Source organism: Asterias rubens, chromosome 15 (genome assembly GCF_902459465.1).
Source record: "Asterias rubens chromosome 15, eAstRub1.3, whole genome shotgun sequence".
NCBI classification, from domain to species: Eukaryota; Metazoa; Echinodermata; class Asteroidea; order Forcipulatida; family Asteriidae; genus Asterias; species Asterias rubens.
In genome coordinates this window covers 3205583-3232958 of record NC_047076.1, presented here as the reverse complement: position 1 = coordinate 3232958, position 27376 = coordinate 3205583, and the positions used below count along the sequence as shown (strand labels likewise).

General features: G+C 38.8%; 2 protein-coding genes across 2 annotated transcripts; both read right to left on the bottom strand.

The window, feature by feature from the left end:
* Positions 1-908: 908 nt before the first annotated feature.
* On the bottom strand, positions 909-9239 carry LOC117299776 (phosphatidylinositol transfer protein beta isoform-like). Its single transcript, XM_033783291.1, has 10 exons — positions 9077-9239; positions 8097-8127; positions 6625-6773; positions 5505-5601; positions 4595-4675; positions 3820-3885; positions 3221-3283; positions 2743-2835; positions 2086-2208; positions 909-1745 (listed from the first exon to the last, which is right to left on the bottom strand). The coding sequence occupies exons 1-10, from the start codon at positions 9154-9156 to the stop codon at positions 1668-1670; spliced, it is 861 nt and encodes a 286-aa protein (XP_033639182.1). The 5' UTR covers positions 9157-9239; the 3' UTR covers positions 909-1667.
* A 2649-nt stretch (positions 9240-11888) lies between these two features.
* Positions 11889-26876, bottom strand: LOC117300210 (transient receptor potential-gamma protein-like). The gene is made up of 17 exons (XM_033783937.1): positions 26742-26876; positions 26478-26604; positions 24095-24210; positions 23561-23668; positions 22478-22684; positions 21404-21589; positions 20473-20669; positions 19644-19846; positions 18998-19140; positions 18629-18657; positions 17772-17845; positions 16508-16844; positions 15491-15686; positions 14351-14518; positions 13019-13066; positions 12722-12846; positions 11889-11962 (listed from the first exon to the last, which is right to left on the bottom strand). Exons 1-17 carry the CDS (start codon positions 26844-26846, stop codon positions 11896-11898), a joined length of 2436 nt encoding a protein of 811 aa, XP_033639828.1. The 5' UTR covers positions 26847-26876; the 3' UTR covers positions 11889-11895.
* Between the last annotated feature and the right edge of the window lie 500 nt (positions 26877-27376).

Genomic DNA, 27376 nt, shown 5'->3' with positions numbered 1-27376 from the left:
TGGATGCGATGTGCACTCCAGCGTCAGTCATCCGCATCAATATTATGCTTGCAGATGCAAATGGATCAAGGTTCAGTGGTTTCTGAGAGTTTCAGCCTCAGAGAAGCTAATTGTCCTCCATGATTGTACGCATCCATAGTTTGACGTCATCAAAGATGGCTGTCTTTGTAAGAGAGTTCCAGCAGCCTAGCCATGTGGGGGGGGGGGGGGATACACACATTTTTAGACCCCCCCCCCTCCCAGGTGACCCCACGAAAACAAATTGTGGTAGTGCTCATAAAAGGGAGAAAGAAGAGAGAGAAAAAGAGGAATGTGCGATCAATCTTAGTCCGCGGCCGCGGCAACAAAATATCACAATAGGATAGTGACCCCCTGCAGCGTACCCCTTAAGAGAAATGCCTCAATGTGCCCTCCACGGAAAAGTCCTGGCTAAATCGATGGCAGAGCTGTGCAATGAGAGAGTTGCGACATGGATGGACCAGTTTTCTTTGGTCACGTGGTTGCTCCAAAATGCTCCAAATGCTGCACAACCCAACGGGCAGACTAGTCTGGCACCCTTGTGTTCGCCCATGCGTTTCTTGGGGAACAAAATGACTTCTTATCACAAATTGTCGCAACTCTCCAATGGGTGCGTTCGTTTAGCTTCCCTGGGTCGACCCCGGTGTGTGGCGTTTTTTTTTTCCAAGGACAAAATGTGGGTAATTATCTGCACACGTTCGTCCTTGAAAAAAACCGCCACACACCGGGGTCGACCCGGGGAAGATAAACGAACGCACCCTATATACGGCTCTGGTCGCCGGGGTGTTATAGCAACCCCAATAATGTTAGGAAATATTTATCCGCCATAGTCTATCTCTCGCATAGTTAGTCATGCCTCATCAATATATAAATTTTCCGCAATCAAATTCGATGCAATCATGGACATTATTTATTCCTCTCGTTAATTAAATAAAACACTATTGACTCCCTGCACCCACAATTTAAATTAACCAACACAAACATTTCAGTGATTTACATTGATTCGGTCTCTGCTTTTCTTGTATTATTGTGTAGTAACATGCACTAACTAAAACTGCTTACTTAATATCAAGACTTTACCAACTTAAATAAACATTGATCAAATAATATTGTTATCAATAGTTTTCATTTATTTTGGGATTAACGGCAGAGAAAGAATTAAACCACGGTCATCATGTGCGCCCTCAAGTCTAGCTCTATACATTTTTACAGGCTCTGGGGTCGTCTCTTGTGATTAATAATATTGAATCGTTACAAAACTCCGACCTATTGCGTACAGTCATTTTTGAAAGGGTGTTTGTAAATAAATGATAAACTATTCCAAATATTAACGTAGCCACCCTCGTTAACTTTAAACCATGAAGTAACGTGTACCATTCTCGTTGACTTTAAACCATTACTATTGCAATAAACGTTTACCACCCTCATAAAGGTTTACCATCCCTCGTGGACATTAAACCATCACTATTGTAATAACGTTAACCACTCTCGCTGACTTTAAACTGTTGTAACTAAATTATTCCTTAAGTAAGTTTACAGGCTGGACCGGGTGAAACACCCTCGTTGACTTTGAACCATTACCAAACGTTTACCGCACTCGTTTAATTTAAACCATTACTGGTGTAATCGACATATTCATTAAGTTATGTTTACAGGCTCTGCACCACTCTCTTGTAATTGGGGAATACTCCTTCAATTTGTCCACGCACCTCTCCTTCCTGGCGGATCTGTTGAGGAACATAAATGTTCTTTTAGGAAAAACACTTGAATGGAATGCAATTTTTAGCTGTACTGTTACTTTCGTGTCTGTGTCGTCAATTCGACAGAGCCGGCTACGTAATATTACGTTTGAAAAATTGGCCGTCATTTCGTCAAGGTCTGCTACGTTATCTGTTACGTTCGTAAGTAGGCCGTCAATTGCTCAAGTCTGGTTACGTAATCTGTAATACGTACGTAAGTATGTTAGCAAAGTAATTTGTCAAGCAATATTTGTTCCTGAAAAGTTTCATGAGATTATAGGTTACGAATAGAATCACGTGACTACCGCGTGACAACCACTAGACTCACCCTGTTGAGTTCCGTCTTGGTATCCATTTCCTTCTTCTCAACCTTTTTCTCGGAGAGGCCTGCCCAGTCGTCAGCCCAGCAGAACATCTGACCGTAGAACTTCTTAAGAATGGCTTGGTAGGCCTGTAAATTATACAACAATAATGTGTTTCAAAATATGCGTTTGAGTGCCCTACTTTATGTACGACACAAAACACGAACGTCCACAGATTTACTTTAACACTCACACGGTTTGATGACAGTGATGGTGGAAAGCTTCCCTTAAAATATTACTTTCGGAGGTGCTGTAGTACTTGACTATTGAGTAAAATAGTTTCACGAAAAGCATTTTAGCAATACAATGGATTTGCGAGACTCTCCTGAAAACAATGCTCTGCATTTCCACTTGTAGCTGTAGTGCCCGAAATGTAGTCAAGCAGAACAAAATGCTTATCAGAATAATGCTACAAAATAAAATGGCATCTCACATGCACTATGGCTGGTTTCCTGCTTACCTTTGCGAAGCAGGATTTTCTGCAGCTTGGTCAGCCATAAAAAATAGGGCCCTGGTTTTCTGAGGAAATACTTTTTCGTATTTGTAAGAACAGGGCCCAAGAAAATGTCAAAGAGAAACACGGCTGAAATCGATTAATTATGTATTATTGGCTGTATACTTACACCCATTGCCCTTTCTTCAACTAACTGCATTATCTCCCAGCCGAAGTTAACTTCTACGTAGGTGTAAACACACATTTGGGGTCGGTCGCCACTCTGTCCAAAAATAAACAAACAGTGAAACCGCTTATCAATAAGTCGATAACTGATATTCAAGCGATAATTCCATAGACGTACCAAACATGAATGCGTAAATCGATTCAGAAAGTAAGAAATATTAAGTTGTAAACATGATATTTATATTAACAAATACGTAAACCTAATCAAAGTGCAAATTGAACAACCAGTCAATAAATCAATCAATCAGTCGATAAATTATTCAAAAAATCAAACAACCAATCAACCAATCAGGCAATTAACCATCCATTGTAGTTTTGGTTGTACTATGTTCGTATTGTGCCATTTTACATAACTACACCAGCATAACAAACATACAAATGGTTAAAACCGCAAACAAGTAAAAAAAATCGAATCAATTTACCCTTGCCCAGCCCGGTGTCAAAGGTCCCTGGTCAGAAGCACACTGAGTAGGGTCAAACTCTTGCTGCAGTGGGAAAACAACAAAAATGAGACATAAACAAAAATAATGTGCAGGTTATTACCTTTATGGTAGATACGTGACAATATTATTGATTAAATTTTACAAATTGAAATGGGCGTTGTGTCCCAACTCTTTAAGGACTTTCATCTTACTCCAAAATTTAAAATAATGTTAAATTTGCATCGGGAATAGAGAATATTTATTTTGTTGTTTTACCCATACACCGATGTGTGTTAGCACTGTACAGTCGCTACTCCCCCGAGTTCTGTGAAAACAAATAGCATGCATTATTACTTGGGTTGGATTCGAACCCACGACCTTTGTATGGCACGATCTAGAATTGCAAAAGGCGTGTGATTGAATCCCACCCGAGTTAATATGCCTGTGATAGTTTTTTTCACAGGACTCTGGCAAGTACCGAGTATACAGCGCCAACACACATTGGTGTAAGGGTAAAAAAACAAATATTAACAACTCCAAGTTTTTTTTAATTTAATGACGGTTATTTTTCCTTTCTTTGTTTTAAATGTTACACAAACCTGAGCTGGGATTCCCGCAGTGAAGTCGACCTGTATAACTTCCGCCGACCCGCTCTGTGAGAGGACCTGAAGGACAGTCAAAGACAGATATTGAAAGTCAAAGACAGACATTGAAAGTCACAGACAGACATTTAAAAGTCAAATAACTGCCGTTGGAAGTCAAAGACATACATTAAAAGTCAAGTGACAAACGTTGAAAGTCAAGTGACAGACTTTGAAAGTCAAGTGACAGACATTGAAGGTTAAGTGACAGACGCTGAAGAATAAGTAACATATGTTGAAAGACAAGAGAACGACAAGTGACAGACGTTGAAAGTCGAGTGACAGACATAGAAAGACAAGTGACAAGACGTTGAAAGACAATTAACAAGACTTGAAAGTCAAGTGGAAGAAGTTGAAGGACAAGTGGAATACATTGAAAGTCAAGTGACAGACATTGAAAGACAGGTGACAAGACGTTGAAAGTCAAGTGACAAACGTTGAATGTCAAGTGACAGACGTGTGATCCATTATAAAAATCCATTAAAAAATAAATACAAATTTAATGCAGAGAATTATAAATAAAAAAAAACGATGTGTAAAGACCTGATGCGTATGACGTCATTTAAGATGGGCGCCCTCGGCTGTAGAGACCAAAGGTTGCTCATTGGAACAACCATTCTCTACGCCGTACCCCGTCATATCATTATTTTACCATTAAGATGGCGGCGTGGTGACGTCAATACAAAAGGTCTATACACAATATTCGTCTACGCCATTCTTTATTTATTCTTACGCCTTCAGTTTGGCAGTCGTCGCCATCAATGAATTTTGAGCGTATCTCCATTTCAAACTCGTCTCCCATGATCCTCTTCTCCTGAAAGTGAGCAATAAACAAAAAGTAAATACTAAGATTGGAGAATTTGGAACGCTGGTGGCAGCAGATTACCAGGTAAACGCCATTGTTTACGTAGTTCTGAGCACGTGCACATTACCGAGAACAATGTAATTTACCTGGTAAGTCTGCTGCCACCTAGCATTCCAAAAGTCCCCTATTTAATGTAAACGTTATTTCCGTACTCACAATGAGGAAAGACAGAATCATTTAGACAAACAACAAAGTTGTACTATAAAAGCAAAAACCTAAACATGACCGATGACAATGATACTGAGAAAATGTAGTAATACAAATTGTGAGTAAAGGAGGCCGTACAACATAAGCCGAGGCTTGTGTGGAACAGCCCTGGGTCGATTTCACAAAGAGTTAGACTAGTCCTGGGAGATTTTAAAAACTTAAGGTCTGTCTCCTAAGTTAGGACGAGTGCCTAACTTGAGATAAGATTAGTCCTTACTATTTCTCCACCCCTGGAAAACTAATTCAACACAAAGCAAAAGACAACATAACAAAATAAAAAACACGACACAAGAGAATGAAAAAAAAGTACCAGTGAATAGCTAATTATGCAGATAATGCTCAATGAATAATGACACAATTAGGTCCAGCTCGAAGCAATACAAAAACAGAGCTGACGACGAGTATAAGAGTGAGAGAAAAAAAACTAAGTTAAATAATAAGGGACAATTATTTTCTCTTTTGAACGAGGCTTTAAAGTTCATCAACGTGCGTACCATCAGATTATTGCCGTCTCTGAAAAATAATCACGTTGAATCTTCGCGAGATAAGACGAGAATGGTAGAGAACTTACTGTGTATTGGGTGGTGGCGCCAGATGACGCAAGCCACGATTTCTCGTGTACTTTGAATAAACCTCCGGCCAGCCCGGAGAAGATTGGTGGCGCTTTCCTGAGGAAAACAATAAACAACAATGTCAGTTCCTTTTCTACTTCTATTCGTTACTCGGAAGGATTCATAAGTAAGGACATAAACACCGAGGAGCAAGTATAGAAACAGAGATAGTTTTGGCTGTTACCTCTTAAAGGCACTCTTTGGACATTATTGGTAATTACATCTGATCAAAAATTTAGCCACACCCTAATAAAAATAAACTGCCACACACCCGACACAGACTATGTACGGTGACAATCAGAAATGGGTGGTTGGATGTCCAGATACAGGAGTCGATGACAAGATACAGATTGCTCAAAACAGTTGTTAGCAAACCAAAATATAATAACTTGATCGCGAGCACTGGAGAGCTGTTGATAGCATAACACATTGTGAGAAACTCTGAAGTAACGTAGGTTTTATTAAGAAAGATGTAATTTGAAACAATGAAATATTTCAGGCACGAATATTCCGTAGTCGTAAGCTCAAATCCCAACTCTGGTAAAAATTGTTATCTGTTCAAGCCCGGTTCCCCAAAAACATAAAGGTTATGCTTTGCCTTTTACGGGCGTTGAAACTTGCAATAATTTTTGCAGTTAAAAGGGGGGGGGGGCTAAAGGCTCAGTTGGTAGAGCGCCTGTTCGTTAATCTGAATGTCTTATTAGGGTCCAAAGCCCACTCATGTCAAACTCGTTGCCCAAAACTAAAGTTTTAACTTTTGAACTGTCAATACATTCAAACTGTCAATACATTCTGCTGATATAAGTGAATGGGCTAGATAGAGCAGTGTGTACAACACGTTAATCCGAAGGTCTTTGGTTCAAATTCCACTCAGTTCAAGTGTTCTTTGTTCTACCCCGGCTCCAAAAACTAAAGTTTATGCTTTAGTCTTTAACGAGTATTCAACCTTGCAATACGTTCTGCAGATTCTATTATAAAGAAGTTGGCCTAGATAGATCAGTTTGTAGAGCACGTTTAATCCGAAGTTCGTTGGTTCAAATCCCACTCAAGTTATTATTATTTTTTTAAGTGTTTGCTCACGTCTCGAGATGGAGAATCCTATGTGTGTAGTGTAAGTCTCCCTCCTCTTTGCCGTCAACCGTCCGATCGTCGACGATCTGAACACCCTCCCCTCCGCCCGTCTCAAGAATACTCGACTCGGCGATGGACCAGCGATACCCTAGAAGAAACTGTCACATCATGGAAAAGAAATGATATAAGAAAACATTCATAGATTCAACAACGAGGCTTAGCCAAGTTTTGTTTTAAGCTTTGCAATGGTGTGGATACTGATATGATAACTTGCGGGTAAAACCAAGTGCACGTCTCTCTTTGTTGAATGTTGGCTCTGGAAAGAGCCGTTGCGGTCTCGACGTTTCCAACAGTATACTCTGCTCGTATTCTGCTCGTATTCAGGAGAGGCGTACCCGATTTCACTACGAAAAAAAAAAACCCCAGCTTAAAAACTCCTACGTATACTACTATAACTGTGCGTAGGTCATCCGCACTCGTACGCGTGCCCGCATGCGGAGGCCGTCAGAGAGTGCAAGTAAGTGACATGTACATGTAAACCTCACACCACGTATGCACTGCGTATTAACTTGAGCAATGTACATAGTACAGAGACTGCACATAGCTCGTGCGGGCAGTTTTTTTAGCACAAAGGTGCAAAGGGAAAACACAACAAACTAAACTAAACTAAAAGGGGAAAAATGAATGAAACAACTCCAACGCCTTTGTCGATGCTTGCTTGGATGCCGTGAAAACCATGTGGCTTACAACTCAAACAAAATAATCATTAAGTTCAAGACGAATGGTTTTATGCAACCTGATGGTTCCATGAATGTATATTCAGTGACATACATGGCATTATCTGATATGAAAAGTGATATATATTTCTGTATTTGTTTAGTCATGTAGATCCCTTTAGACAAAGTCATGATACATGTATCAACTTCATAAGTGCGTGTAGTTAAATTTTGTCTCGCAATTTATGATGACTCGATTTGGTTCATTTCAAGATGACAGTCAAGTTAGTTTGATATTGGTTTTTGGTTATTCACATTATGTTTTTTTTGTACAGCGAATACCAATGTTGCTTTTCAGATGGGATTGTGGACATCCACATAGTTTGTAAAGTTTGTATTATTGTAAAGTGAATAATACCCTTACTGTCATATAATTTCACGTCATAGTTTTACTGTCATAGTTTATTTGGCGTCAATGTTTCATTGTCATTATCTTGTTTTGTCTATATCAATTTGTCTGGATAAAAACATGGTACAACTTTGATATAAAAAACGAGAAAAAAACACGGAAAAAAATCGCACAAGACCAGATAAAAAGAAGAAACATCTAAAACAGCAACAGTAAATTGCATTATGCCATTAATATTATTATTTGATCTTTAGTTTCATGACACACACAACACATGGCTTTTCTTTGTTGACCTTATGGAAACTTACAATTAGTTATTCTAAAAAGAACCAAATGAATAATGAAAAAATATTTACCTCATCGACTGAGAATGGCAGCAAAGTCCGGCTGTATACAAAGACAACATAAACAAGCACATCAAATGACAATGGGTTCTAACGGGCTTTTCATAAATGAATTTTATTCACAGAAATATTTAATCTGGATTAAAAGTCTTGGTATTCGCCAAGTTTAAATAACGGGCGTTGTTTTTGTATGCCTCATCTCGTATCTTAAACGACGGCATTTGGAACCTGTTTTTTTTTCGTCCAACGAAAGGTTGTTACTTTGTTAGATCTTTGTAATTGCTTTTCACACAGTTTTGTGATTTGATTCATGGCATGTCTTACGACTTTGTATTTTACCATTTTACTTTTTACTGTTTTTACACAGGGCATTTTCTTAATAGTGAAAACAATTGTACACAATGCTTAAAGGCTACCCTGTCTAAATAAATAAATGAGTAACTAATAAATAACTAAGCAGTCGTTGATAAATAAAAAGGATCAACTAAATAATGTAACACGAACACGGTAAAAGTCGGGTGTGGAAATTGATCTTGAAAGACGAAGTGCCAAACACAGAAAAAAAAGAGATAAATGACCATCAGCTGACCATGTAATAGTGCAGCACACCAGACTTAATCAACCACACCCTTTTTCAACTCGGTAAATCGAGGAATTAACTTTAACTATTTAACATTGTTTTGACTTGGTTTTCTACGCAATTGAACGTCATTTTGGTTCCAAATTTCCAGATGCTTTTGCCCCGCTAACCCACCAACCAAATCAATAATAGAAGCCACACAAAAAGTGTAGCGTATTGACATTGCTCATAATGACACAGGAAAAACTGTTCCTTTCTAGACTCTGATAGGCTTTTTAGTTATTGTCTAATTATTACTTCTGTTCATACTATGGAGTGGGCGCAATGTAAATAAAACAATATAATACTACTTTTGTATTAATATAAAGTTCGTCCCAATTTCCATTAAATCATGCACATTGTATATACTCACAACTCCTTCTTCAACACGGCGTTCCCATCTTGAAGCAAAGATGCCAACACCAGCACAGTAACAGCACAAAACAACTTCATCCTGAGTAATTACTTCGTAGTGTGTATAAACAAAACTAACTGTTTGAAAAAGATACAAGCCAGAAAGTGACCAAAAAGCAACGCGCCCGGCGCTTATAAGGGCTTCAGCTAAATGCCTGTCAGCATGACAGTTCTTGTAAGGCGATACACCAAACCCTTTGCCAAATTTCATAGAGCTGCGTCAGCACAAAAACTAGGCTCACCACAACAAAATTATGCTTTACCAGAAAAATGTTACCAGCCAAACTACTGTGTAACAAGTACAGTTTGTGGTTGGTATCCTGCTTATTGGTGCTTGGCAGAAAGTTTGTAAGCAATATTTTTGTACTTAAGCAGCTCTACGAAATTGGGCCTGATCTCGAATGTCGTATTCGAGCGATACTCAATGTTGGCCGGTGGACGCCTGTACGTCAAATACCATCTGTGGTCGTAGCTATTTTATTCGATATTGCCATGTCAAAATAAATAGTAAACGTTGCTTGTTGTGCCATAGTTTATGGTGTCGATTGCAACAATAATACGGGGGTCATTATCTGGAATGCTGTCATTTCCAGAAAAGACTAGCGTTGAACTCAAATTATGTCAGAATTGTTTAAACAATAGTTATGAGACCTGTCAGTCTGCATTGTGTAATAGAATGCTTTTAAATTTCAACACCAACAAATTGTGCCACACTCAATTTTAGTGTCGATTTATAATGTGTATTAAAGGTTGTTGAACCGATGTAAGTACAGTTTGGGTAAAAATGTTTACAAAAGCCTGGAATATGGCCACACAAATAAATTAATAAAATTAATGACGAGACAACATTCGTTCTCAATTTAATTATTTTATTTCAGTGTGTGTTTTACATATCCATATCCGAAATATTCCAGTTCTGCAAATTTAAGCCACCTGAAGGTTTTAAGTTAACTTGAACACGACAGTTGTGCTTCGCACTTTGAAGTATGCCTAGCAGAAACGGTTTTCCAGCAATGTTGTTTATATCTTTTAGAGTAGTACCCGTTCCTGATCATAATACTATTAAATAAACTCGTTTATAGAATGCGAGACTATGGAACGCTAGGTGGCAGCAGACTTCCATTGATTACGAAGTTCTGAGAATGCGCACATTTCTAAGAATGATGGATTTACATGATAAGTCTGCTGCCACCTAGCGTCTGAAAGGTCTTCCATTGAAGTATAGTTTTAGAATTAAACTAAATACACAATTATTTAATAAGGCATGAAGGTTCACCGGAAAAAAAAAATGAGTTTTAGCTGACGCACAGATTTTCCAACCAAGAATACATTGCTGTGTGGTGTAATTGGTTGCATTTGGATTCTGCATTAAAGTTGTGTTATGGCAAAAATGAAATACTGGACCCATATGCAAGTTCTAAATTTCAAATAAACATGCCTAATTAGGTTATGATGTAAAAATAATAAAACATTCCAAAACAATGTGAACATGATGAGTTTGGACACTTCCAAACGGAAGTAAAACTAATACTATCACTTTCATTCATCAAATACCGGACATCTGTTAAAAGTAGGAACATTACGAGTTTATATGTCAATTCCCGCCATTTTATGTAATTAAGCGGGCAGAACACGTGGCATGCTACATATCTCTGTCATGAACAATAGTCATCAGTGAATCACATGCAACGTCGTATACATTCTTGCATTGCAGTCCACTGTACATTTAAAGGCACTGGACACCTTGATAATTGTTCAAGACAAGTAGGCCCGTTCTCACTCGGTGCATCCCAACATATACAATTAACAAACCTGAACAAGTTTGGACTCAATATTGGTCAACAAAGTTGCAGGAAACAAAACCCACCATTATTTCTCAGGTTAATTCTTGTTTTCCCCTAAAAAACTACCCTACTTCAGAGAGAGTCAATATCACCCGCTGTTTTGATCAAATATCGACAGCTCTCCTTCGCTCATTACCGAGTAATTTGTTTATGTTTATTTGTTTTTTGAGTAATTACCAAACGTGTCCAGTGCCGTTTGAAACAAATTGTTTGTCGAGTGTACGCCACCGCTGAAAACAAACTGGGACAGAAATGTGTTTTAGTGATTCGGCCTGGAGTAGATTACGATACAAGAATAAAGACTATAAGTATTTACCTGGAACAAAAATATCAAGATACAAAAGTGGAATAGCGTTACAGGGATAATGATATTAAAAGATGATGTAATTATGAAATTAAATAAGCCCACTCATTTCTGAAACGGATGCGTTTTTAAAGGCATGACACGTCATGTGATTACTGGAGCAGTACGAATATTCCGTCGAATATTCTCGACTTCCACCCCAACATCTTAAATAGGTTAACTCTTCAAATCGATCACTTCAGATGGCAACAAAGTTTAGTTTTAAAACTACCCTAATTTATAGAAAATCTATTCACACTACATGTATACTGTTAAATTTATTACAGTACTACAATAACATAAACATTTTTCCATGCGCAACTTTAAATTATAATTCTTATTTTTCTGTTGCGCTCTCCCTGTCAGTAGCATACGAAACAATTATTGCCCCAGTCCACAGTTATTAGATTTTTTTTTTGTCCTGGCATCTTATGCTGGCTTTGTATTGACGTTCCCTTGTATTTCGGAATATTGTCTTACTCTGTTTTGTTTAATTGTCATAATGCTGAACATATAATGATAGTATTTATAATAATAACACACATTTTGAAACAATTTCAAGCACACTATTTCCATTTATGAGCCAGTCGGTTACTTTACGTTGTTCTTCTCTGCCGAACTTTGCTGTATTTGCTGACGTAGTTCTTTCATTTCTTGACTGGAAAACAACAAAAACAAACAAATAAATAAACAATCAAAAGTAGGTCATTGAATCAGTGAGCTGAGCATATAAAAGCAAGTGCTTTGGTGATAACATGCCTATTTTGTATAACGCTTAATTTGACTTTAATCGTAACGGTTCATAAACGTGTACTTATTTGCTACACACTCCTTGCGAAGCCATCTTTATAGCAGCATGGAAGCAATAACGTTTCTATATAGAAAGGTTTGCGGTAACACCGTGTAATATCTATATTTAATGAGTTGGGGTGGTTCTGAAAAGAACCGTTGGTTTCAACTCGACGTTTCGATCAGTATGCCCTGATCGTCTTTTGAAGAAAGCGTTTCTATTGACCCACTTTGATGACTCAAGCGCCAGACTTCATCTTCGAAATTAAGAAAAAAAACGTGTTTAGGAAACGTGCCCAGTGGTATGTAAAATGGAAACATGGATCAGACACTTGACAATTTCTTCAGTTCATATCTTTACCTTAGGGTTACAATAACTTATTTCAGATTACACTTGTCATTAAATGACAAGTGTAATTTTTGTTTGTAACCGGTGCAGAATTTTACAGCAGTTTTGGTGCTCGGTACAAGAGGGTTTCACCTCCGCTGCATGGTTGCAATCTCCATTTGTAATTAATTTAGTTTTATAACTTTATGTATGCACCTTTAATCAATATTCATGAACTTTTGTTGTTGTCCAATTTGAAAAAAACAAAAATAAAACAAACAGACAGACAAACAAACAAACCTCATATTTTCCACAGCTTTTTTAAGAAGGTCCATGTCTTGTTGTCTCTTGCTCTGATGGGCCTCCGTCACTTCCTCCATCTTGCACTTTCTTCGACAGCGCTCGGCAAGATCACGACTTAACTCCTTTGGGTTGAAGGAGATGGAACGGATTGTTAATTGAAGATATTAATGCGCTTGACAGATCGAAAAAAACTATAAACGAATGTTTACACACTTTCCTTGTAGACAACTTGGTGAACATAACTACATAAAAAAAAACCGCAGCTATAGTTATCATAAATGCTCGCATTCTTACCATGTAATCATCGTCTGTGTCGCTCAGCGGCTGGCCTGCATGGTTCGCCTTAGGTGAAAAACAGTAAATAGAAAGTAGTAAACGGAGGTACGTGACGTTTGACTTCACTAAAAAATCTCCCGATCCACATAAACTTTCATCATTGTCTTATTATCGAAATGCCTTATAGGGACATTTTGACCAGCGGATAATCTAGGATGTTGCCGATGATTGGCAGTGACCACGTGTTCCTCTTTAGGGGGAAGGGGCACTGGGATTTGTAGGGCAACTTAATTCCCACCCAGTCCCCCTTGGCTTCATCGCTGATGGGCTTTGCAACTGGGGGAAATTATAACTTGTGGAGACGGCCCTAAACAAAAACCATAACCCACAACCCTGTGAAATTCCCCCTCGTAGATAATGTCGAGTGGTGCAGTCTTGGTTACCAATGCTATTCAGCTCGCTCTGGTTATTTCAACTGGGACATAATGGATAAATAACTTGCGAGTCCTGTAGGAGTGGGGGGCGGGGCTTAGTTGCTGTACTATGGTTATGAGGTTGTCTTTTCCCTCTACCTATTACAACAACAAACACCAACCCTCGAAATTACCCCTATTCTTAATGTGCAATAGTCCAGTCTATGATATCAATGATATTCAGTCTTGTATATCAATGATAGTCAGTCTAGGATATCAATGCTATTCAGTCTAGAATATCAATGATATTCAGTCTAGGATATCATTGATATTCAGTCTAGGATATCAATGATGGTCAGTCTAGGATTTCACTTGTATTCAGTCTAGTATATCAATGATATTCAGTCTATGACATCATTGATATTCAGTCTAGGATATCATTGATATTCAGTCTATTATATCAATGATGTTCAGCCTAGGATATCAATGATATTCAGCGTAGGATATCGATGATATTCAGTCTATGACATCATTGATATTCAGTCTAGGATATCATTGATATTCAGTCTATTATATCAATGATGTTCAGCCTAGGATATCAATGATATTCAGTCTAGGATATCAATGATGGTCAGTCTAGGATATCAATGATATTCAGTCTAGGATATCGATGATATTCAGCCTAGGATATCAATGATATTCAGTCTAGGATATCAATGATGGTCAGTCTAGGATATCAATGATATTCAGTCTAGGATATCGATGATATTCAGTCTAGGATATCAATGATATTCAGTCTAGGATATCAATGTTATTCAGCCTAGGATATCAATGTTATTCAGTCTAGTATATCAATGATATTCAGTCTAGGATATCTGTTTAGCTTGCTCTGGGCTTTTCAACTGGGAAAAACAAGGGTCTAATTGGAGTTGCTCACCTGAGCCGAGTCACTTTGGCTGCATTTACGACGGACATACCGAGTGAATCTCGTGATTGATTTAACACTCGGGATCAGATTAAATGGAGGAGGGACAGTCACGCGTAATGACATGTATTCACTCATCAGCTTCGTACGGGCAACTTTCCATTCCACATCTGAGTTTTCCTACAAAGAAAAATCAATAAAATATATCATGTATTACACAATACGATCGGATCATCATCACATTGGACATGAATGGCAAGTCGTTGACATGTCACTGTCGCGGTGATAGCGAGTCGGCTCCCCACAACTATCTCGCGAAAGGGCCGATCCCTGTGCGAGACTACTGCTCTCACAACTACGGTCCCTAGAAACTCTTGAGTAGTCTTGCGCAGATAGTTCGTTGCGTGAGAGCCATTTCGCTATCACCGCGACAGACATTTAACGTCCACAAATCTACATCACCTCAGGCAAATCTTAACACAGATATGAAAAGTTTACGTCACAGCACGTTTATCCAATGAAATCATTGAAGCTGTAGACCAGGGGTGGATTTCTCAAAGAGTGAAATCGAGTGAGTCTTATATCGGGTTATGACGAGTACGAGTTTACTCGTCCTAGGACTGACCTTAAGTTTTTAAAATCTCCTAGGACTTGTCCCAAGTTAGTACTATACTAAATCATGTCTTTTTTTATTTTATTTATTTCGTATTTACCCTGAGGAAACCTCTCAGTGAAACACTATTTTTCAGAGGTGCCCAGCAACTACATACACATTAAAATATAAAAATATATTTATAAAAACATTAATTAATATTAAAAATAGAAAAACGGATATACCATGACAGCACAACAAACTTTACAACACGCAAAATATACAATAGAGACGAAGATAAAAATTCTGGTCCAGCCTGGAAAAACACCACAAGCCCCATATATTAAAAACTCAATTTTTTTTTATTGAACTTTAAAACTTGCTACAGTGCATGGCAATGGATTTTTTAGTGTAAGGGGGAGTTGGTTGAATGAGTTGACCAAACGAGCAGAAAGTTTTCGTTTACCTGAGTTAGTTTTAGGAAGTGGGGGGGGGGACTGAATAACCTTGTGAGCCCGATCTGATGTTTTATGCTAAGGCATTGTGTATGGATAACGTACCTCAACTCTCGTATATGTATTACTCATCATTGCTATGAGGGCATTGAGAAGTACAACAACACACAGCAACATAAACGTAGCGTAGAGTGACGCCCCCACGAGGCCAGTAAAGAACAGGTCCTCATCCACGGTCAGGTTCTGGAGTTCAATCGGGTTGAATAACGACCAGAAGAGAGACCACATCGAATTCGAAAATCTGAAAAGAGAATAACAAGACAAGACAAGATGGATTTTTGTTTATATAAGTCGTCTGTAGTCACAGGAGCTCATGTTATAGTTCACTTGATTCACGTCCCGTTCTCATGCGAAAGATGCCAACTAGAAAACAAAATGTGGCTATTGTGGTTCCGAGAATGAGACTTGACGGGGTACGTGAACTTATGCGGCACAGGTTGGGATCCCACGTTTTGTTACGTTAGACGAAGGGACTGAAAATTAACGACTCTGAAGTTGGGACTTGAGTCAAGTCTAATGTGAAAGCGGTTCTTGGTGTCATATCGGTTATTGGAATGATAGCGCCATCTCGTGGCGAGTGGTTCTTGGGGTGATAGAAGTTTGTAGCGACTATACATTTCGTGCCGATACAGCTGGAGCGTCTTGGAACCAAGACTAGTCTTTCGGGCAGTATGGGAGGAGACTCTAATTATATCGGCAAGGAGACTTTGTTCACCCATAACTGTGTTAACTTATTCTGATAGCATCCCCTTTAAAACGCACCTCCTTAAAGGGGACAGCATTCCAGGGGACAAACCTTGGACACAAGTGTGGCAGAAGATTCTGTCCAACGGATATTATGCTCAACCATAGAGCCAACTGTGCAAAACATTTCTTCTGATTTCGCCCTCTTTTGAATGAAGCCTATGTTAATAATTTCCCATGGGGGAGTACAATTCCTAGTAATGTACAATATTTGTAGCTGCTCCCCCACTTTTGTTTTGCGCAGCAGACAAACTTGCCAAGCATAATTTCCTGCTCAAAAGCTGGGCCCTTATCATCGATGGGGCGGGGAAAACTTACGATAGAAACGGAGTTTCCGGACAATCCTCCTTCTTCTCTAATGCCTCGCACAACTCCTTATCCAGGGCCTCAAACGTCCGGTACAGCTGGGTCAACCCGATGGCGAACGACACCAAGACAAAGATGAAGATGACGAGGAACTTACAGACGTCTACCATCATGCCTTTAATGGAGACGAGAAGAGGTCCAAGGGACTCCACAACCAGGAGGCAGTGAAGAAGGTGGAGGAAGGTCAGGACGTTAGCGACAGAGAAGGCGATTTCTGCTATGAGGAGGGGCTCGTGTTGGTTCCACTCGAAGCGAGTATTGCCTATCTGCATGCCGTACTGTGCTGTATCTAGAATATACAACGACAGTTGTATTAAACGCCAGGTGGATTTGCCAGGGTGGATAACAGGATAACATATTTATCCACTGAATAAATTTATTTAAAAAAAAAACGTAGTTTAATTATCCTTAAGTAATTACACTTCATGCCAGTTAGCATGTTTGTATTACTATAATATAGTAGTAATACAAAGTTGCTATGAATTTAGTTTTCGTCCCATTTTTCTTACTTCTAGAGCATGCGCCCTGGAGAAACATAGTTTCAGGTTTGAGTGACCAGGGCAAGGTGGTTTATCCGCTGGATTTTTTAAAACATAAACTGGTCCGCTGTCTTGAAGGTATTACCACATTGACTTGTACACACATAGTAATACTAATGTTTGACATATCTGATCCCATCCGTGCAAATTTGTATGGGTCTGCAAGTTTGTACGGGTCGCCAATCTGGACAATCTGGGCCTAATTTCAAAGAGCTGCTAAGCACACAAATTTCTTAGCATGAGATGTCTTCCTTGAAAAAAAAAAAACAGGATTACCAACCAAATTTCCATGTGTTGCATATTGCTTGTAACAGGTATTCTGCTGTTGTTTGCTTATCCTGAAAATCACATGGAATTTTGGTTGGTAGTCCTGTTTTTATCACGTTACAAATTTCATGCTGAGCAAAGTTTTGTGCTTAGCAGCTGTATGAAATTGGGCCCTGGATGCCCGTTGGATTGTTAGCTATCAGTTCGTTTATCCCTCGGTATATGAAAAGTAATGCACTGCAATATTTACAAATGTGAGGGTTGTATTACAATGTCACTATACTGGACATTTAAGGGCCACACAATAGTCTTCGATTTTTTTTAACAATGCATTTCATTGTCATCGAGGAATTTCACAGAAGGATGTTGGTAGCTTGGAAACCAAAAAAATCAACCCCGGTATATCTTACCAAGATATGGTAGTTCCATTTGACTTGAAGTGTTTACCATCTCTTCATCTTGAACGGTCTCCCTTAACAGTTTGCTACTTGAAGGAAAAACAATGCATTTGTTATTTTGTTTGATAATTAGTTGCAATGTATAGTCTGTTGACTCGAAAATGAAGAATAGCACACATGATATTTTTTCACAATACTCGGGAAAGTACTGAGTATACAGTGCTAACAAACATCCGTGTCTGGGTAAAAAATAATAATAATAATAATAATAATAATAACAAATAGCAAACTTATTAAGTGTTTTAACAACTGACGAACCAACTCAACAATAGATATATATAACATTGGACTTGAGGTATTTATATGGCGGGGTATCAATTTTAATTTGGTTTGCAGTTCAGTTTTATCTACTCGCCACTATGGGAACTTGTTTTGCTTTATATAGATCATGTGACCGTTTACAATATTAAAGTGTGACCTTGCACATTCTTTGGGTTTTCCGGTAGGCAAGACACTGCAGTATAGTCATATGGGATAGTTGACATTTTTTTGGTCATAATTTCCACATAAATCCAAGAGTTTTAAACGAAAAAGCTGGACAAGTTTCTGATGTGCCCCATTTCATCATAAAATCAAAAGTTGATAAGAATTAGACAGTGCAACCTCCATACAATATAAGTCGTTTTGGTTTTCTTTTATTGCGATGTGCACGCATCGTGCATGCCTTTAGGAAGTCGGCTTGGTGGCTCTTTTGTAAACATGTGACGTCATCACAGGTCATATCGTCTATAAATATATTATAAAAAAACACTAACACCAATCACACAATTAAACGAAATTCCTCTCACAACATCCCTCTCACAACTTACCTTGGTGTTGTTACAGTCTCCTGCATATTCTGAAACAATGGGAACAAAATAAAAGTTAAAACAAGACATTTAGTTCTTGTCAACTACTAAAACAAGGTGTTCGTGAGTGACGTCATCAAATTATATTATGAACACATTTTACCATATCAAATCATTTAGTTTAAAATAAAAATGTAGTGTGCAAGAGGAAATCGAACAAAGTCCGCCTTTCTTTATAAAAGACTCTTTTTTTTTTTAAATTATCAACACATTGTAATAATGCATTAAAGTCAAGCGCTAGTTGGGACACATGTATTATTCTGAGCATGCGCACAATTTCGAAAACAAAGTAAAGTCTGCTGCCACCAAGCGTTTCCTGACGTAACTTACCTTTACGTAAGCCACGATATTGAGTGCTATGTATATCCAGTACAAGATGAGCTGAGTCACTTCAAGAAGGCTCCAGGGTTGTTTCGTCGCGTAGTACTGTATCCCAACGGTCCATATATGTTGCACCTTTGCGACAGTCATTCCTGAAAATTAGAAGAAAAACAAATATTTCAACATTTCAAATTTTAGGAATACAAAATTAGTCAATTGGTCCCCCTTTCAACTGGTGGCATTCTATAAATGCGAGCTCGGATTTTTTTTTTTCGAAAGGTGTGGAGGAAAGATTAAGAGTTGTTAACAACTGACGTGTGGCTTTACACAAAAGGGGCGTGTTCACAACCCGTTTTTGATTTGCATGCATACATTTCGCGGGGACAAATATTGCGGCCAGAGGAAGTTTTTTTTTACCACCATGATCACTCATCATAACACATTAAAAGTGTTTTATTGCAAGAACAGATACGATTAAGGATGAGGAACACCTCAAAACGGGTAAAACTTCGTGAGATTTGAGGGCAACGTGCCCCTTTAAGCTTGGGAAGATTTACTTCTGTTTCTCATCACCAGTGACTGTTGGAAGAAAAAGTACACGCAAGAAGACATAAACACAGGATATTTTCTGAAACTTGATTGGTTGTATACCCACCTATGATCCAAGTAATGATAAGAATCATGCACGCATCCCAACTCTTGGTTTTGTAGTTGAGTAGTCGTGTGAATTGGCCGTTCAGTTCGCTAGCATCCGGGGGGATGACATCAGTCGCATACTGCATGGGCTCCAGTGTCGAGATAACGAGGAGGAATAGAAAGTACAACCTCGACGACAGGGTCAGCATGAATCGAACAAACCTAAACGATTGTAAAAATGATTATAAAAACACTGAGCGAGGAGTGCTTGTTGTAGACTGATTGGATAACCGTGCAGTGACGTAAGCTTTGCATATCTGCGTTTTGATTGGTCCAATGTTTAGCCGCTGCACTTTCGGTCATCTGCATAAAGGTGATTATGGACGGGGGTTGACCTAAAGCAGTATGCTTGAGGCCACTCTCTGGCGTAAAATTCACCAGCCTCGAAGTCTGACGTCAGAGTTTCAGGCTAGGAGAGCAAATGCTTCACATCGGAAAAGTGACAGTTGGGAAGTGCACTATATATGAACGGCTTCCGTAGTGGCTACGCCCGTAACGCCGAAAAAGTCATCAACACTATAATTTTGTAGACAACAGCTACCATAACCGTATCCAAAGACATTTGGTTCAGAATCAGCTATGGAACTTTGTCAAGCTATGGACATCTTGATTTCCCCCAAACACATCATTCCCAAACCGTGGAGGGCAGGGAAAACAGCCTGGTTCCTTTTTGTGCACTGGATAGTATGACACATGACTGTAAAGTGGATATATGGAATAGGACCCAGAATTATATCCAAGGAGTTCAGGGTCTACCTCCTTGAAACAAGGAATAGAAGGATACTTACGGTCTCTTCATCTGAAGACGGACATTGTCAATCGGGATGAAGGTGTAGACGAGACACGGAATGAAGAAGAAAGTCACCATGAAGACATGGAGCAGAGCGGTCTTAACCCACGGCCCTCCGTTGAGATGATCGTGGTACGGTGACGAGAGCTGCCATTGGGATACCATGTAATCCTGGCAACTCGGGTGGCTCACAAACTGCACAAGGGATAATGCAAACGGTTAAAGTTTTTTTGGGGTAGTTAAAGGATAACTCTTTAACTGTTAGGGACATGTTACAGACAATATTTACAAGCAACACCAATCTTGCACCATATCCCGTATGACATTAGCACCATATCCCGTATGACGTTAGCACCACGAGTTTTCATTTCTTCTTGCTTATCTTGCGCTAGGTGTTCCAGGTGAATCGTGCGACAATGTTTGAAAAATTATTCTTGTGCTATCAAAGTACTTCGGTAGCATGCACGTTCGTTGATTGTGACAATGCCCTGTGACAATGCCCTGTACGTATATCTGCCGCCATTCGGCAAATTGAATTTGGTCTATTTAACACCACATTCTTTCTAAATGGGTGGAGATCCTAACGCTTCAGGTCATTAAACTTCCCCACACCTTGCAGATATTGATGAATTAGTTTAAAGGTGTTTTTTATTATAAATTTCAACTGACAATGAAATGTAGTTATTTTGTTGGTGCTTTAAATTGCTTTAATTCCTAATTATTCCCCAGTTTGTCAGCAGTTAAGCAATCCTGGAAAAATCCCACCATCTTTGGAGTATGTGCCACTGTCTGCTAATGTTTAATACAAAGACAATTTAATATCAAACGCAGTAACAATTATGGTTGAGCCACCAGAACTAAATTTAGATTGTAAATCACTCTACCACAAATACACGAGGTCCTAGTTTTATCTTCAAGCGAAGTCTTACTTCTTTGAAGCCCACATCGATAGCTTGCTGTATTCTAAGTGGCACGGAGGGATGAGGTGTGTTTTTCCCTCCACCATTCAGGAGCAAGTCGACCTCCTTATCATCTCGGGTCAAGTTCAACATCCTGACGCTCAGAGCTGAAAGCTTAGCTCCAATGTTCTCACATAGTTGTTTTGATCGTGGCACCTTGAAATTGTGAAACAATCACCAAAAACGTTGAGTTATTGTTGGTTTTTAGTTGTTTGTTTGTCTGTTGTTTAAGAAACGTTGATTTATTGGGGGTTTTTTTTGGGTCTGATTTGGTTTTGTTGTATTGATTTGAAAAACGTTGATTTGTTGTTTGTTTTTATTTTGTTTGTTTGCCTGATTTGTGTTCTGTTCTATTGCTGTTTCCTTGCTGGCCAGCATTGCATTGCATTGCATTTATGAAGCTTGTGGAATGTTGTAAATTTAACTTAATGTATACATTGTACTTGAAACCAAAATGTCTTTTCATTTTTTTCTGGTTTGGTTGTGTTCTTTGAAATTAATTGTTTACTGGTGAGCATTGCGTTTTGATTCGTGAAACTTGTGGCTTGTTCTTTAAGCTCAACTTAATGGGTACTTGAAACCAAAGAATGTCTACACCTATTATTGACCCCATTATTTTTGGAAGTGCAAATGATTTCTTCGAGTTCTCAATGAGTGCACCATTTAACTAAAATATAGTCTTCGAAAAGGGAGTGTTTCTATTTCATAAACACTGCCAACCATTAGCAAAGTAAAAGGCACGCTAGCTTGCTGCCGGCTCTTGTGAAAGCAGATGGGTGAGGCAACAAAATAACTCCATAAATGCAAACGCAAAGGGCCCATATGAAGCTGTAATAAGAGGAAAATACCGCTTGACAAATTTCTTTGCTAAGCAAAAATTGAGTAAGGCACTAGCCATAACAATGCAAACTTTACGTAATTTTGGCTGGTAACCTATTTCTGATGGACCGTACTATTCTGTGCTAAGCAAGTTTTTGTCCTACCAGGCTTCAAAATCCTTTCAATCGGAAAAAAACACCTGATGTTTTATCAAGGAATTCTTACATGGAAGGAGTTCTGAAGCTGCTCAAGACTTTTACCCAATTCAAAGATCCTTTTCACCGGGTCCGTAGAAGTGATAACGATGTAGGCGTTGTCGCTGTTTGCCTCGTACCAATGGATTGACGCCAGGAAGTTCCCATAGCTATCTTTAGAGACTCGCTGACGTAGTTCTTCTAGTGGCGGTATCACTGCGCCGTGTTTGATCAACGTCTGGTTAAAAAGTGGGTAAATTGCATCATTCGTGGACATGAAAGGAGGAATAATGGGTAGACTGGTCCCCTGGCTGGATAAAGACTTGGGTTTACAAACCCATTGATTTTATTGGGAACAGCGATTTCATTGGATAAACGTGTAGTGACGTCAGCTTTCCATATCTGTGTTTTGATTGGTCCGAAGTGATGTTTGTCAGCTACATTTTCGGTCGTCTAATGCATCTTGCGTAATGTTTGTGTGTGCGTGTAAGTGTACAATCATGACTTTTGGGACGCTAGGCGGCAGCAGGTAAAACGACTGTTCTCGTAATGAGCACATGGCTGCATAGAGAACTACGTAGACCTAAACAATGGACATTTTCCTGGTAAATCTGCCGCCACCTAGCGTTCGCAAAATTTCCCATTAAAATCAAAGTAAGCCCACTTCGTGTTAGCGTGAACGTCTGACGTCATTCTTCGAGGCTCGTGAATAACGCCAGGGACCGGCCAAACACCGACGTGTGGTTTGACCTTTGACCTCTCATAGAGATACACACACATTCTACACCAACATTCCAAGCAAGTACCGTATCCACCATGCATGTACTGTATACATACTACCACACACGTGGACACACGCGCGGACGACCGAAAGTAAGCTTTCCATAATGTGTTTTGATTGGCCAATCGAGGTGAGTCAGACCAATCAAAACAAACCCAGCTACTGTAGCTTTCAGTCACGGCATTTATCCAATGTTATCATTATACCCAATGGAATCACTGGATCTGAATAGCTGGTACCTGTCTTTATCCTTGCGGATAAAGACAGGGGCCCAGTCTAACTTCGTGTTTGCTAAAAAAAACATTCAATATTTATTATATTAATTAGCTGTACCTTAACTATTGAGACGTTGTTTTCTAGTCGCGCTGCTAGAAGTAGTGGAACCGTCGTCACTGGCCATCTATGGGTCTTCGGATATCGATTAAGAACCTCTAGTTTGGTCTGTAGAGAAGGTTTACAGAATATAACATGTTGCAGAAGTTGTAAAATAGTTTCAAAGTGGTATCGGTATTTTTTTTCTGACAGTTTTCTCAAATGATTTATTCCATTGAAAAAACAAAATACATTATTCAAAAGGGAAAGTTCAAATGCTTGATAATTTTTAGGGGACGCTAGGTGGCAGCAGACGTCGATATTGTACTCGGGCACAATATGTCCATCTCACCCCGTTGGGTCTATATATAGCCCTGGCGGCCTTACACTTTCGTTTTGTACTACAGTGACAGAGTCCTATATAGGGCTAGGTCTATATACTGCCATTACCACACCAAAGTGTAACTTCCCCAAAGCAAATTATACCAAAAATTGGTTTAAAATCTACCACTGACTGTTTTCGACAAAAAGTTTCCCTAGAGTTGATCTACTTACATCAGGTGGTAGGTGATCACACATTGTGTCTATCGCATGAGTACTGTGCGTCTCAATAGCATGGAGTAATGCATCCTCGGGGTCAAGGGTCAACTCACACAGGCACTGGATCATATCTGACCAAATTAAAACAAAATTGCGATGAGATTCAGGCTGTGTCCGAATTGGTGACTTCAGCTACGGCTACCGCTAGATTTCCGCGTCACCAGGCGTTGAGATATAGGACGTCCTTAGCAACACCCTTAGGAACAGCCATAGCATTAGCCGCAATACCGGGATGCGGCTTTACATTCATTAACATAAGAAGTCAATAAATCCATCAATCAGAAGAAGAAACAAATTATTCTCTGATAGTTATGGCTCAACCACAGCGATACCTAAAGGCACTGGACACCAGTGCAGATGCTCGTTTTAGTGTATCTCAACGTACGCATTAAATAACCAACCTGTGAAAATGTGTACTCATTAGTCATCGCATTTGCACCAAAATAAACCCCGAAAAAACACTGTTGTTTTACTTAATTTGTTTGCTTTCAGATGCCTAAAAGGGGCTTCGGCCATGAAGTATTTTATTATTATTTGAGTGAGAAACACATTTGTCAAAAACTACTTTACTTCAGAGGGAGCTGTTTCTCACAATGTCTTTATCAACAGCTCTCCATTGATTGTTACCAAGTAAGTTGTTATGCTAAACAATTGTTTTGAGTAATTAAAACAGTGTCCAGTGCCTTTAAACCGCACATACGCATTTGAGATAATAATTGTATGCATGGTGTCCCAAATCAAACCTAATATTTAAAGGCAGTGGACACTATTGGTAATTACTCAAAATAATTATCATCATAAGACCTTTCTTGATTACAAGTAATGGGGAGAGGTTGATAGTACAAACCATTGTTAATCGTTAATTTTCCACGAATTTGATTTCGAGACCTCATGTTTGGAACTTGAGGTCTCGAAATCAAGCATCAGAAAGCACACTCGTGTGACGGAGGTTTTTTTCCCTTTTAAATTCATTATTAACTCGCAACTTCGACGACCGATTGAGCTCAAATTTTCACAGGTTTGTTATGTTATGCATATGTTGAGATACACCAACTGTGAAGACTAATCTTTAACAATTACAAATAGTGTTTAAAACAAAGCCGTAAGCCAGCTACCAACCAGTATATTGTACAGCAAAACCTACTCAGCTGGAAAAAGGTCAGCTGAGATATGCTGTTAAAATCGAGAGGTCCTTAACAAAATATTATGACTCATAATCGGTCACGTAGTCACATCATGCTGTAGTGCCAAATGAACTACCAGGATGTTTTGATCTATATTCACAGGTACTTTTTCATGACTTGAAGGACACATACAATTCCTGACAAACATTGTTATTTAAGCCAACATAGTTGTTGCTTTGTCATTCCCGCCAAATTGGTGGGATTTGTTCAAAGTGTTGTGGGAAAAAATCATTTTGATTTATTAGTGGAATGAAGCAGTGGACACTATTGGTCAAAATAATTATACACATAAAACCTTACATGGTAACGAGTATGGGGAGTTGTGGACAGTAATAAGACAGTGTGAGAAACGGCTCTCTTTGAAGTAACGTAGTTTTCGAGAAAGAAGTAATTTTCCACGAATTTGATTTCGACACCTCAGAATTAGATTTTGAGGTCTCGAAATCAAGCATTTGAAAACACACAACTTCGTGTGACAAGGGTGGTTTTTCTTTCATTATTATCTCGCAACTTCGGCGACCAATTGAGCTCCAATTTTCACAGGTTTGTCATTTTATGCATAATATGTTGAGGTGCACCAAGTGAGAAGACTGGTCTTTGACAATTACTAAAGGTGTCCATAGTATCTTTAAGTTCTGACCTATCCGGTGTATATAATAAGCACATGCTTTCCTAGTCGCCTAAACTTGGAGATAACGCCAAATCTAGTGTAGAAATGAGTTTCCACTCAAAAGGATCTGCCTTTAATGGCAGCCAAAAATCAGAGAGCAAATACCATATCATTTTAAATCGAATGCAAACATTTGGAAATGTTTGGCTCGATAATGAAATTGAATGGTTGGCCAGCTCTTGCTGATGGCTTTTACGAAATTGAATGAGACTTGCGGCCTACTGAAATTGAATGATCTTACTTGACCAAGGGAAGGATACACAGGCTGACATTGAATTACTCCTTTATTCTGTTGAGTGCTGATTCAACGGAGCATTCATTTTCAAACAAAAATTAGTGAGCCAGGATTGGGTTATTGTGTTTAACTGGCCGGGAAAACCTATAAAAAGCGCATGCTTTCCAAGCCTATATATAGGGGAAACCCCAAATGAGCACCCACAGGTCGCACCTGACACCCTACACTAAAATAGAAGACGTAACCTACCGTAGTTATCTTGATCAATGGCAATGACCATTGCCGGTCTTCCAAGTTCATCTTTCACACTGGTATCAATGCTTGGGTCTTCCTCAAGAAGTTTTCTAACTGCACCTACGGCGTCTTCCCCTACAAGCTAGAGTAATAATTAGTCGTTATGAAATATAATTTACTTTTTAAATTTCTCAAAATTATATACTTTTTTTGTAAAAAAAATTGTAAAAAAGAGGTTGTATGTTTCAGAAGGTTTCCAACAAAATTTAACCAACTTACCTTGAGAAACTGGGTGCAAGCGGGAGGGTCATCTGGGCAAGCTTTATGGTAGGAGAGCGGCTTCTGTGCCTTTAGTGGGATAGCTTCTGACTGGTCTTCATCCATAATACTCGCGTGTGATAACACGAGATTGTGCGAGATTATATATACCTAGCTCACAATCTTCTCTCACGCCAAATCAGGAGCGAAGATCTTCAACATTGGTTCAATAACGTCTGGTGGTGTGTTGCCTATAATCGATATGGCATATATTATATTATAAATATGATTTCAATAGCATGTTGAGAGCAAGTATTATTTATAAGCAGACTTTATTCCAACCTCGAGTTTACTATTAAATATACTAGCTATGCCAATATCTACGTTGTAATTTAGTTGTTTTCATATTGTTTTTTTTTATTCTTTGTTTTGTTATTGCGTGAGTGGGGTCTCTACTCGACAAGCTGATGCTTCTTGGAGACCTCCATCCTCACAAAAAATCCTATTTTACTTATGTTTTATTTAATTTTATATAAAAATGTAAATTACATCACTTTTCTTTGTGTGTGGTAAAAATAAAAGAAATGTGTGAATGAATAAGCATGAGCAGTGCACCATCAGCCAGGAACAGATTAACAGTCCACCATAAAATGGCT

What these genes read in the sequence shown, in the direction of transcription:
- LOC117299776 (XM_033783291.1), bottom strand. Translation starts at nt 9,156, where the DNA reads ATGAAGTTGTTTTGTGCTGTTACTGTGCTGGTGTTGGCATCTTTGCTT. An exon ending in CTGCGGGAATCCCAGCTCAG is followed by an intron (nt 3,284 to 3,819) that starts GTTTGTGTAACA and finishes TTCCCACTGCAG; the next exon opens with CAAGAGTTTGACCCTACTCA. An exon ending in TTGAAGAAAGGGCAATGGGT is followed by an intron (nt 2,209 to 2,742) that starts GTAAGTATACAG and finishes TATAATTTACAG; the next exon opens with GCCTACCAAGCCATTCTTAA.
- LOC117300210 (XM_033783937.1), bottom strand. Translation starts at nt 26,846, where the DNA reads ATGGATGAAGACCAGTCAGAAGCTATCCCACTAAAGGCACAGAAGCCG. An exon ending in ACAACGTCTCAATAGTTAAG is followed by an intron (nt 22,685 to 23,560) that starts GTACAGCTAATT and finishes CTTTTTAACCAG; the next exon opens with ACGTTGATCAAACACGGCGC. An exon ending in ACACAGACGATGATTACATG is followed by an intron (nt 12,847 to 13,018) that starts GTAAGAATGCGA and finishes TTCAACCCAAAG; the next exon opens with GAGTTAAGTCGTGATCTTGC.